Source organism: Muntiacus reevesi, chromosome X, assembly GCF_963930625.1.
Source record: "Muntiacus reevesi chromosome X, mMunRee1.1, whole genome shotgun sequence".
In the NCBI taxonomy this organism is placed as follows: Eukaryota; Metazoa; Chordata; class Mammalia; order Artiodactyla; family Cervidae; genus Muntiacus; species Muntiacus reevesi.
In genome coordinates this window covers 65,756,181-65,769,345 of record NC_089271.1, presented here as the reverse complement: position 1 = coordinate 65,769,345, position 13,165 = coordinate 65,756,181, and the positions used below count along the sequence as shown (strand labels likewise).

The 13,165-nt window shown below is 35.5% G+C and overlaps 2 protein-coding genes across 7 annotated transcripts in view; one reads left to right on the top strand and one right to left on the bottom strand.

Annotated features, from left to right (window-relative positions):
- Positions 1–13,165, bottom strand: part of PIN4 (peptidylprolyl cis/trans isomerase, NIMA-interacting 4) — a 1,195,450-nt gene that overhangs the window by 737,796 nt on the left and 444,489 nt on the right. The gene's annotated exons all lie outside the window — the stretch shown is intronic.
- Positions 1–13,165, top strand: part of PHKA1 (phosphorylase kinase regulatory subunit alpha 1) — a 171,551-nt gene that overhangs the window by 114,746 nt on the left and 43,640 nt on the right. For 3 of the 5 annotated variants that reach the window (XM_065915165.1, XM_065915164.1, XM_065915163.1), the window contains exons 17-21: positions 5,859–5,937; positions 7,848–8,014; positions 10,338–10,514; positions 12,295–12,386; positions 12,754–12,893. In XM_065915165.1, coding sequence (XP_065771237.1) covers positions 5,859–5,937; positions 7,848–8,014; positions 10,338–10,514; positions 12,295–12,386; positions 12,754–12,893 — 655 coding nt within the window. The remainder of the gene's footprint in view (positions 1–5,858; positions 5,938–7,847; positions 8,015–10,337; positions 10,515–12,294; positions 12,387–12,753; positions 12,894–13,165) is intronic. The other 2 variants (XM_065915168.1, XM_065915167.1) reach the window with 1 other exon arrangement.

Genomic DNA, 13,165 nt, shown 5'->3' with positions numbered 1-13,165 from the left:
ATAGAATGGAGGCATGAATTGAGAAGATACAAGAAACATTTAGCAAAAGCATAGAAGAAATAAAGAACAGAGAATCAACCATTAACAACATAATAACTGAAATAAAAAATACACTAGAGGGAACCAATAGCAGAATAACTGAAGCAGAAGTGAGTTGGAATATAGAATCGTGGAAATAACTGAAATAGAGCAGAATACAGAAAGAAGAATGAAAAGAAATAGGGACAGTCTCAGAAATCTCTTGGACATTAAGCACACCAACATCCAAATTATAGGGGTCCCAGAAGAAGAAGAGAAAAAGAAAGGATATGAGAAAATATTTGAGGAGATTATAGTTGGAACTTCCCTAGCATGAGAAAGGACATAACCACCCAAGTCCAGAAAACCCAGAGAGTCCCATATAGGATAAACCCAAAAAGAATCATACCAAGACACATATTAACCAAAGTAATAAAATCAAACACAAAGAAAATATATAAAGGAGCAACAGAAAAGCAACAAGTAACATACAAGGGGATCCCCATAAGGTTAACAGTCTTTCAGTAGAAACTCTGCAGGTCAGAGGGAGTGGTAGTATATACTTAAAATGATGAAAGGAAAAAACCTACAACCAAGGTTATCCTACCCAGCAAGGATCTCATTCATATCTGATGAAGAAATGAAAAACTTAACAAATAAGCAAAAGTTAAAAGAATTGACCACCACTAAACCAGCTCTACAACAAATACTAAAGGAACTTCTCTAGACAGGAAACACAAGAGAAAGAAAAGACCTACAAAATCAAACCCAAAACAATTAAGAAAATGCTAATAGGATCATGCATATCAATAATTACCTTAAATTTAAATAGATTAAATGCTCCAACAAAAGACACAGGTTGGCTGAATGGATACAAAAGCAAGACCCCTAGGTATGCTGTCTAAAAGAGACCCACTTCAGACCCCAAGGGCATGTACAGACTGAAAGTGAGGGGTTGGAAAAAGATACTCCATGCAAATGGAAATCAATGCAACAGTAGCATTACTCATATCAGATTAAGTAGACTTTAAAGACCATTACAAGAGATGAGGAAAGATAAGGCATAATGATCAAGGGATCAATCCAAGAATAAGATACAACAATTACAAATATATATGAATGCAGCATAGGAACACCCCAGCAAATGCTAACAACTATAAAAGGGGAAATCAACAGTAACACAATAATAGTGGGGGACTTTAACACCCCACTCACACCAATGGACTTATCATCAAGACAAAATTAATAAGGAAATGCAAGCTTTAAATGACACGTTGAACAAGATAGAACTAATTGATATCTATGGACATTCCATCCCAAAACTGCAGAATATACATTTTTCTCAAGTGCATTTGAAACAGTCTGCAGGGCAGATCACATCTTGGGTCACAAATAAAGCCTTGGTAAATTTAAGAAAATTGTATTAAGCATTTTTTCTCACCACAACGTTATAAGATTAGGTATCAATTACAAGGGGGAAAATGTAAAAATACAAACACATAAAGGCTAAGCAATATGCTTCTAAATAGCCAAGAGGTCAATGAAGAAACCAAAAAGGAAATCAAAAAATGCCTAGAAATAAAAGACAACTTAAAACCTGTGGGATGCAGTAAAAGCAGTGCTAAAAGGTAAGTTTATAGCAATACAAGCCTACCTCATAAAAACAAAGTAACATCAAATAATCTACCCTTACACCTAAAGCAGTTAGGAAAAGAACAAACAAACCCCCAAATTAGTAGAAGAAAAGAAATCATAAAGATCAGAGCAGAAATAAATGAAAAAGAAATGAAAGAAGCAATAGCAAAGACCAATGAAACTAAAAGCTGGTTCTTTGAGAAGATAAACAAAATTTACAAGCTATTAGCCTGACTCATCAAGAAAAATGGGGAGAAAACTCAAATCAATAAAATTAGAAATGAAAAAAGAGAAGCTACAACAGACAACACAGAAATACAAAGGATCATAAAAGACTACTCTGAGCAACTATATGCAAACAAAATGGGCAACCTGGAAGAAATGGACAAATTCTTAGAGAAGTACAGCCTTTGAAGACTGAACCAGGAAGAAGTAGAAAATATGAACAGGCCAATCACAAGCACTGAAATTGAAACTGGGATCAAAATCTTCAACAAATAAAAGCCTAGAGCCAGATGTCTTCACAGGAAAATTCTACCAGAAGTTCAGAGAAGAGCTAACGCCTATCCTGCTCACACTGTTCCAAAAACCTGCACAGGGAGGGAAACTCCCAAACTCATTCTACAAGGCCACCCTCATGCTAATACCAAAACCAGAAAAAGATTCCACAGAAAAGGAAAATTATAAGCCAATGTCACTAATGCACATAGATGCAAAAATCCTCAGTATAGTTCTACAAACAGAATCCAAGAACACATGAAAAGAATCATACACCATGATCAAATGGGATTTATCCCAGGGATGCAAGGGTTGTTCCATATATGCAAATCAATCAATGTGATATACCATGTTAACAAAGTGAAAGATAAAAACCATATGATCATCTTGGTGCAGAGAATGCTTTCAACAAAGTACAACACCCATTTATGATTAAAATTTAAAAAAACTCTCTAGAAAATTGGCACAGAAGGAGCATACCTCAGCATGATAAAGGTTGTATATGACAAATACACAGCAAGCACTATTCTCAGTGGCCAAAAAATGAAAGAAGCATTTCCTCTATAATCAGGAACAAACAAGGGTACCCACTCTTACCACTATTATTCAACATGGTTTTGGAAGTCATAGCCATGGCAATCAGAGAAGAAAAAGAGATAAAAGGAATCCAGATTGGAGAAGAGGTAAAACCCTCACTGTTTGCAGATGCACTGTTTATATACATAGAAAACCCTAAAAACACCACCAAAAAACTACTAGAGCTAATCAATGAATTTAGTAGTCACAGGATATAAAATTAATACACAGAAAGTCCTTGCATTCCTATGCACTAACAATGAAAAATGGGAAAGAGAAATTAAGGAAACAATTCAATTCACCACTGCAACAAAAAATAAAATACCTACCAATAAACCTACCTAAGCAGACAAAAGACCTGTATGCAGCACACTATAAGATACTGATGAAAGAAATTAAAGATGACACAAACAGATGGAGAGATATATCATGTTCTTGGATTGGAAGAATCAATATTGTCAAAATGACTATACTTACCAAAGCAACCCACAGATTCAATGCAATCCCTATAAAATTACCATGGCATTTTTCACAGAACTAGAACAAAAAAAATTTCACAGTTTGTATGGAAACACAAAGGATCCTGAAGAGCCTAAGCAATCTTGAGAAAGAAAAAGGAGCTGGAGGAATCAACATTCCTGACTTAAGACTATAGTACAAAGCTACACTCATCAAGACAATATGTATGTACTTACACGAAAACAGAACCAGTGGAACAAGCTAGACAGTCCAGAGATAAACCCAAACACCTATAGACACCATATCTTTGACAAAGGAGGCAAGAATATACAATGGAGAAGAGACAGTCTCTTTAATTATTGGTACTGGGAAAACTGGACATCGACAGGTAAAAGAATAAAATTAGAACACTTCCTAACACCATACACAAAAATAAACTCAAAATGGATTAAAGTCTTAAATGTAAGGCCAGAAACTATAAAGCTCTCAGAGGAAAACATAGGTAGTACATCCATTGACATAAATCACAGCAAGATTCTCTCTGAACCACCTCCTAGATTAATGGAAATAAAAATGAACAAATGGAACCTAATTAAACTTAAAAGCTTTTGCACAGAAAAGGAGACTACAAACAAGATGAAAGGGTAACTCTCAGAATGGGAGAAAATAACTGGAAATGAAGCAACTACAAAGAGTTAATCTTTAAAATATATAAACAGCACATACAGCTCAATATCAGAAAAACAGTCAAAAAATGAGCAGAGGACCTAAACAGACATTTCTCTGAAGAAGACATACAGATGGCTAACAAGCACATGAAAAGATGCTCAACATTGCTCGTTATTAGAGAAATGAAAATCAAAACTACAATGAGCTATCACCTCACACCAGTCAGAATGGCCATCATCAAAAAATATACAAATAATAGATGCTAGAGAGGATGTGGAGAAAAGTGAACCCTCGAATGTAAACTGATACAGTCATTATGGCAAACAATATAGAGATTTGTTTTTTAAGTAGGAATAAATCTACCATATGACCCAGCAATCCCACTACTGGGCATATACCCTGAGAAAACCACAATTCTAAAAGGTGCATGTACCCACCCCAATGTTCATTGCAGCACTATTTACAACAACCAAGACATGGAAGCAACCTAGATGTCCATCGATAGATGAATGGATAAAGAAGTTGTGATACATTTATACTATGGAATATTACTCAGCCATAGAAAGGAACAAATTTGAGTCAGTTATAGTGAAGTGGATGAACCTTGAGCCTCTTATACAGAGTGAAGTAAGTCAGAAAGAGAAAAATAAGTATCATATATTATCACCTATATATGGAATATAGAAAAATAGTACTGAGGAACCTAGTAGAGAATGGACATGTGGACATAGTGGGAGAAGGTGAAGGTGGGACGAATTGAGAAAGTAGCATTGACACATACACACTACCATGTGTAAAACAGATGGGGAACACATGTACACCCATGGAGGATTCAAGTCAATGTATGGCAAAACCAATACAATATTGTAAAGTAAAATAATAAATAAATTAAAAAAAAAAACAGATAGCAAGTGGGAAGTTGCTATATAACACAGGGAACCCAGCTTGGCACTCTGTGATGACCTAGAGGGGTGGGATGGGGGGAGGGGAGGCAGGCTCAGAAGGGAAGGGATATATATAATTATGACTGATTCATATTGTTATATGGCAGAAACCAACACAGAATTGTAAAGCAATTTTCCACAAATTAAAAAAATAAATAAGTTTTTTAAAGTTTCCAAATAGCAAAAAGAACATGCACAGCTATTCATAAAAGAAATACAAATGGCCAGTATATATATGAAAACATGCTCAATCTTACTAGTAATAAAATTGAAACAATGTCATTTTAATGTATCATATAAGCAAGAATTAAAAAGATTATCAATGCCATTATTGTTATAGATGTGGGGAAACAATCACTTTATATACTGATGGTGGCAATATTGGCACAACTTTTTTATTGTGTGACTTGGCAATCTATAAAAGTTTTTGTGTTTCCTTTGCTCTAACACTTCTACTTGTAAGAGTTTATCCTAAGGAAATAATAGAAAGATTGCATCACAGTGTTGCTTATAATACAACAGTCTAAGTGTCTCTTATGGAATCATTTTTTAGCTTTTACAAAGAATAAGTTAGAAAAATTGGATCACAAAAGAATATGTGTAGTATAATCCTCTTCACATAAAATCAGATAACTGTTAGCCTTCTAAATATTTTTAATGCCTACACACATACACACACATAAACCAAGGCTCATTGTATGAGATAATACATAAAATGTTCAGCGCAGTACTTGGCACATAACATTCAACAAATTGTTGCTGTTATTCTTGTCAGCATTCAGTAGTCATTCCGTGCTCTGCAATCAGGCAATGTGCTAAGTACTTATAATAAATAAGATACTATCTTTTTTGAGGAACTCTCATCTCTTGGTCATCATCCTTTACCATTTCCCATTCTGCAGCTTTATTGGCTCTTACATGAATTGTTGAAATAGAGAATGGTCAATGAGGATTGTCTCATTTGTACCATTACCACCAGAAGGTTGGTTTGAAATAATTGAAGGATTTCCTTTACTTCAAAGTTAAAACCACAAAGATTGTTTTAAAATTCTCTTTAAGATGAAGATGGAACCAGCTTGAATTCAAGTATCCTGGCAGCACTCCGAAAAATGCAGGATGGATATTTTGGTGGGGCAAGGTATGTGACCTCTATGCTCTCTGCAGTGAAATGTAATGAAGTTTGGATGCTGGGTATAGTAATGGTAAACTGGTGATGCCTGTCTCTGTGTCTTTTAACAACATATACCCATCCTATTCCGATGACCTGGTATTTGATAGATTGAATAAAGGAATTTAATATTACTGAGAAGAGTTGGAATTTTTCCTCACCCTGTTCCTTGCCCATACCCCATAAATTCAGCAGGTCAGGAAACTTACTCTGGAAGGAAGGAATGGAAGGAAGGAGGGGGAAAAGAATGTTGTTGGACCATTCAATTCTGACTGTTTTTCTTTTTTTTTCCTAAGTTTTTATTTTGAAAAATTTTAAGTAGACACAAATGTGCAAGAATCTTATTGAATACTATATACCCTCCCTCGACTCACCTGTTATTAACATCTGTCCCATTTGTGTGTTGTCTCTCTCCCTTCCTTCCTCCGCTCCCTCCCTTACTCCCTTGTTCCTTATCCTCCCTGTCTCACACATACATATGTGCACACACACACTTTTTTTGCTAAAGTGTGTGAGAATTAGAGATATCATGACTCTTCAACCCTAAATACTTGTTTCTGTCTTCTAAGAAAGAGGGCATTCTCATAAATGACTACAATATAATCAGCACACTCAGAAATTTTAATATTGACATGAATCTATTATAGAGTTCATATTCAAAATTACCCAGTTGTCTCAATAATGTTTTCCCATAGCTTTGTTCCTGCTCCAGATCCAATAAAAAGTCACTCACTGTATTTTAGTTATTATATCTCTTTGATGTGTTTTAATCTAGAACAATCCCTCAGCCTTTCGTTAATATTTCATGACAATTTTCACTGTAGTTTTGAAGAAAGAAGGTTAGTTATTTCGCAGAATGCCTCTCGATTTGGTTAAAATGGTATTTTCTGAGTCACTTTCATCTGTCTGGGTTTACTCGTTGGTGACCTCACAATTGATGTGTCTTTTGTTTGCCAGCCCTTCCATGAGGAGAGTGCTTCTCTCCATATTCTTTATAATCTTCCACTCAAGACTCCATTATCCTTTCTCTAACAGTCTTTGACCAAATGACTTTACCTTCCATTGATGAATCAGTTATTATTAATGCGGTTGTAAAATGACTGTTTTGTAAAATGTGGCTGTAAAATTCTGTGTTTCTATTGTTTCTATCATTCTTTGTACATGTACTAGTTGAAATCCATCTGTAAAAATAAAATAAGTAAACATTTTTAAAAAGCTCCCCCTTACCCCATTTATTTTGTAGTTTTATTGTCAGCATAGTCATAGATTCTTATTTTATTCTTATGTCATGCTCCATTCCATTGTTTATTTCAGTGTCCATATCAAGATCTGGTCATTGGGAGCCCCCTCAAGTTGGACTTCTTTTAAAAATCAGTACTATTGGATTTCCCTTTGGGTTTAAGTTTTGCAATTGGCTTTATAAGTATGGAGGAATATGACTTACAATCTACTATAATTCTTAAAATTGTCAGATACTGTTTTTTCTTTTCAAAATGGTCTTTTTGAGTATTTTTTGAAATGATGTGACAAATTTGAGATGATTTATCTTCATTCTGTCCAAGCTTATCTTACAGCTAATTGAAATTTTTGCCACATGTTCAGCATAGTTAACAACATAGTGTGTGGCAGTGTAAGAGAGAAAAACTGATCTGCTGGTGGATTGTGAACCCATAATTGTAGTCTTTATTAACATGGTACCCTAACCTATACTACACAATGTCTAAGAGGACTGTAAATTTTCACTCTTAAAAATTTGTACTAATGTATAAACAGTAGTAATCCCCCAACAAAACATTTCAGGTATCTTTTTTTTCCCGCTAAACTGTGTTGTTTTAAAAAGAATTTCCTCTGATTTTGTGTTTTATTTACCCTCTTTTCAGGATTCAGACAGGTAAATTGTCAGAGTTTTTGACAACATCTTGTTGCACGCATTTGAGCTTCATGGACCCTGGACCTGAGGGTAAACTGTACAGTGAAGATTATGATGACTATGATAATGAGCTGGAATCTGGTGACTGGATTAATGGCTATGGTTTATCCAGTAATGGTAAGGAGGCTTCATAAAGTCTCTGGCTTTGCTGGATAAGAACACAAAGTATTATTGAGCATCCTCCTTAATATTTCTCACTGCCAGCAGTCTCACTCCTGTTTAATACACCTGGATTCCTACTATTGTTTGGCTTCACTTTTCATACTTCTACTTACCTTTGGTTTCTGGTCTAATATCCTTGTGGTGATTGTGGAGTATAGAGTTGGACTATCCCTTATTAAGGTTAGGAGAGACTTCTCTCCCAGGTACATAAAATGACTGGTGCTTTAGGAATAGAAAGAAACAATGGTGAGTGAGAGATATTTAATCAAGTATATAGTGGAAAAACTAGACATATACATACTGCTTTTTGACATTAAAAAGCACAAAAATATGAAATTCCATTAGGGTTATATAGAATATTACAGGGACACATCAGAAACTCTGGGAAGGTCTCTATAGTTTGAAAAAATTGATTTTGTATGCCTATTGCTTTCATATTACAAACTAGACAAATAAAGCAGAATAAAATCTAATTGGCTTTTAGGCATACAAAGATGATATAGTGAGATAGCATAATGAAGGAATAAACTTTAAATGCCTGAAAAACACTTTAAGTATTAAAATGCTGACCTAGGCAGGGCTAGCATTACATTATTTGAATCCCAAAGAGAGAAAGGGCTGATGGGAATGAATTATTGTTTTAATTATGTAAAACATGGTCTGCCTACTTTCTTTGTCTGGGTATTTGCCTGTTAACCTGTATGTTAAGGCAGCCAATTTCTTTATCTTAATAGTGGTATGTTGGAAAGAAGAAAAAAATAAATAAATTAGCTTTCCTCAGTGAGCTAGCAAGCATAATCTTATATACAATAAACCAGCACACTAGCAGTCAGAAGGACTGTTTTCTCACTTGGGTTCAGCATATACTCACCTAAGTACCATTTAATTCACTGCTTTCATAAGATCTAAAATAGTATGAATTTCTTTGTTTGAAGAGTACACTAAATACAAGGTTATTTCATGTTATCAGCAATATCCAAAGTCATGATATCTATCTTGGCATAAGCTAAAATGTTTTGAAAACCAAATATTTTGAAAATCATTATTTTGATCATATACTGGTATTGTTTGCTATTCCATAGGTAGTTGTAATTTACATCTGCAACACTCATTCTCTCAGATTACTTTCTTAAATATATCTCTTTAATGATATGTTTTATTAAGTTTGATATTATGCAATCTTAGTCACTTTCTTCTGTCTGGCTTTACTCATTGGTGGCCTCACAGTGGGCATGTCTATTGCTTGCCATCCCTATCATATTCTTCATAATCCTCCATTCAAGTGTCTAGATTGTAATCAAGGTTATAATATTTGTCATTAAGATGTCACTGAGTGTGAGGTCCACTCTTGCAGCTTTGCTAGTTCCCATCAGTCACTTCAGAGAACAGAAATACAACTGGAGAAATCCCCAAAGATGACCAAAATCCAGATGATGCATGACTGATATAGCAAACTTCATTATTGATCCAAACACTGGGCTTTCCCAACTATAAATGTTCATGTAAAATCCGAAATGTTAAACATCCACAGAATATGGGGGGTTTTTTTGTTTCTATTATCCATAATCAGAGATAATGTTACAGAAGGTGTAGGGGAGAGGGAGAACCCCAGAGAAGAAGGACCATATTTGTCTTCTTCACCACTGAAACCTCAGCACCTAGTACACCACCTGGTCCATTGTGGACAATAAATATTTGATTAATAAATGAAGGCAGTGACTAAAAAGACCAACATGCGTTCAGTAGTTCTTTTGGTACCAGTGCCACATGGAGATTGGTGGGGTTTTTCCGTTTTTTTAGCCATAGTAGCTGCCATTTGTGGAATCTGTTTTCAGCTAAGCTCCATGTTTAGTGGAAGATTTTTGCCCTTCTTCACAAGTTTCCTCATACCAGTGAGATTCAAAGGGCCCTGTTCTACTCCTCCTTCTCTTCCTCCTCCTCCACTGCCACCAACATTACCATCACATACACATACATAAATCATGCAATGTTCCACCTTGCCTATAATAAGCTCATACTATTTTCACAGGACCTAAAAGTAGTATTATCCCAACAAGGTTGAGGAATAGGTGGAGCCTGGTAAATGGCCATGGTTTCTGAATAGTAAAGATTGTAAAATGGTCACAAACTTTTTTTTTACCCCATGAGCTAAAACAACATGTTTCTGGTGCTGTAATGTGGGCACAGGAGCCAGTCATTCTGCTTGGTGGGGTAGATTGTGAAGTTACTAAAATATTTATTTATTTTTCTCTCCCTCCTCTCCCCACTAACCTTGCAGCTCGCTCTGGTGATGAAGTTGCTCGTTATTTAGATCACCTTTTGGCACACACTGCTCCCCATCCTAAACTAGCCCCTACCTCACAGAAGGGAGGGCTAAATCGGTTCCGAACTGCTGTGCAAACAACCTGCGATTTAATGTCCTTGGTGACCAAGGCCAAGGAGCTGCATGTACAGAGTGAGTAATGCCATGACTCACTGGAGTCAGGAACAGGATGACGTGGAGCCCAGGATGGGGGTGGGGTGTTTATTACAGTGTAAGCAGGAACTAATAAAGTTCCTGCTTTATTTGTTCACTGCATCTCAAACAGCACCTAGAATATATTAGATGTTCAAATATTTGTGAAATTAATAATTGGTATACTTTTGCTATAGATATGGCTTCCCTGATGGCTCAGATAGTAAAAAATCCACCTGCAATGGAGGTTAGCCCGGTTCAGTCCCTGGACCAGGAAGATACCCTGGAGAAGGGAATGGCTACCCACTCCAGTGTTCTTGCCTGGAGAATCCATGGACAACAGAGTCTGACAGGCTACAGTCCATGGGTTTGCAAAGAGTCAGACATGACTGAGTGACCAACACTCACTTTTTCACTTTTTGCTATAGTATAGTGCTAGGTAGTCTGGTTTATCCATTTATATAGAAGGAAGAGACAGAACAAGAGGTATGAAGCATATTCAGTTTTAACATCAAAGTATTAAAATGTGGAAAGAATTTTTTCATCCTTTGGAAAATTTACTAATTTGGAAGTAATTTTATTTAAAGAGAAAGCATTGCAGACTATTACAAGATAGTCTTGCAGTGAAAGGGAAATATTCTGCCTTAAGTAAGCTACATCTGGCTCCTTAGTCCAGCTGTAACTTATACAGTCAGTTGGTTCAGCAGTATAGAGCTGTTTGTCAACTACAGTATCATTCTTCGACAGCTTTGTCATTCTTCTCCCCAAGATCACTACCCTTCCTCAGTAGTATCTGCAGTGGAGGATGTTTTTTCTAGTACACATTGCCAGAAGTAGCCATAGTTCCTAAGTGTGTTCATTACCTGTATGTTAGCTGCATGTGAAGGAACAGAAGGGCTCATTGGCCACACCTAGAGGACCTAAATGTTAACATTTCACAGATAACAAGAATGAGATGCATGCTTTTACTGTCTAAAATTTTATTGACCATTACTAACCAAAATATTAAACTTGATCACTGGAGAATCATTTAACAATTAGAAAAGGGAAAAATTTAGCATATATAGCATTTGTCTATGCTTCCTTGACAAAGGGCTTATGCAAAGACTTCAGCTTTATTAAGTTATACTTCTAGATTGTGAATTAGGAAACTTGAGCTTAATTCCCAGCTCTGCTACTTACTTGCTTAAACAGTTATTTGGGCTCTATATCTCTCTTTCTGTATCTGTAAAATGGCAAAAATGGCAAGAAAATCTCTCGTTAGAGGTTATGGTAAGTATTTCAACAATGAACTGCAAGTGAAAATCTTAAAATATCTCAAAGTTGATCAGCCACTACATTTTTTTATTTCCTAGATAGGGTCATTCATTTATCTATTCTCAAGGAATTCTAACTCCTAGCTGCCAGATATTCTCCTAGGAGAATCTGGGAAATATAAAATGTAACTGGGTTCTTTCTGTTATATGTTTATTCTTTTAAAGTATCAGTAATAGCTCCAGTGTGGTACTGATTACATTAATAGGATTTAACATCTTATATGTCCAGTTGATGCTATAATTCTAGATATTCTATTCAAAATATATTTATTAATTGATCAAATATCCATTGATTTATCTGACCTTCATGTATCTTTTCTTTGTAATTACCAAGAAAGGATAAATTTCCCATTCTTGTTCCATAAGGAACTAACCCATATGTAACTTCATTGTTGAGGTCAACTGTGCATTTTTATTAATCTCTTAATTATCTAAGCTTTTCCATAAATGTCAACCTCTTGCAGATGTCCACATGTATCTACCTACAAAGATATTTCAGGCTTCCCGGCCTTCATTCAACTTACTTGATTCGCCTCATCCCCAACAAGATGACCAGGTAAATTTACACAGGAGATATTTCTATCACATTTTTTGCAAAACTACCATTCTTACAGAAAATGATAGAACTAGCCATTATGGTTTCTACTAGTAACTAGTAGTAAGGAAAATGCCACCATGGTGAAGATATATGTCCTTTTCAGTTCACTTTTTAAATAAGTAAGTATTTCTAGTCAGACTTGACAAAGTAGATTGCTGTAGCATACATTCTGAAGGTCTCATTGTTTTTGCTTTACTTTTTGTCAAAATTTAGGGAACTCTTATGGGAAAGTTTTAGAGGTGAAAAGATCAACACTCTAGGGCATTATTTAAGGTGAGCACTTGTGGAATTTTTTTTTGTTTGTTTGTCTTTTCTCAAACTAAAGGTTCCCTCTGTTCGTGTAGAAATACATCTTCCTAGAGACCAGTCTGGGGAAGTGGACTTCAAAGCACTGGTTTTACAGTTAAAAGAGACCTCCAGCTTACAAGAGCAAGCTGATATCCTCTACATGCTGTATACTATGAAGTAAGTTGTGGAAATTATCAATCTACTTTCATGTTTGTGTAGAAAGGAATTATACTATAGTAAATATAGCACAACTTTGGAGTCTCACTGATGTGGATTTGAGTAGTTTTGCAACCTACCCACTGTATAACTTCAAAGTCTCAATTGTCCTCATTTTTGAAATTTAGATTATACCTACCTCATAGAATTATTGTGAAGATTAAAACAAAATAAAATATCTGCAGTCTCTAATACAATGCCTGGTCCATAGTAAGTCACTAATCACATAAGCC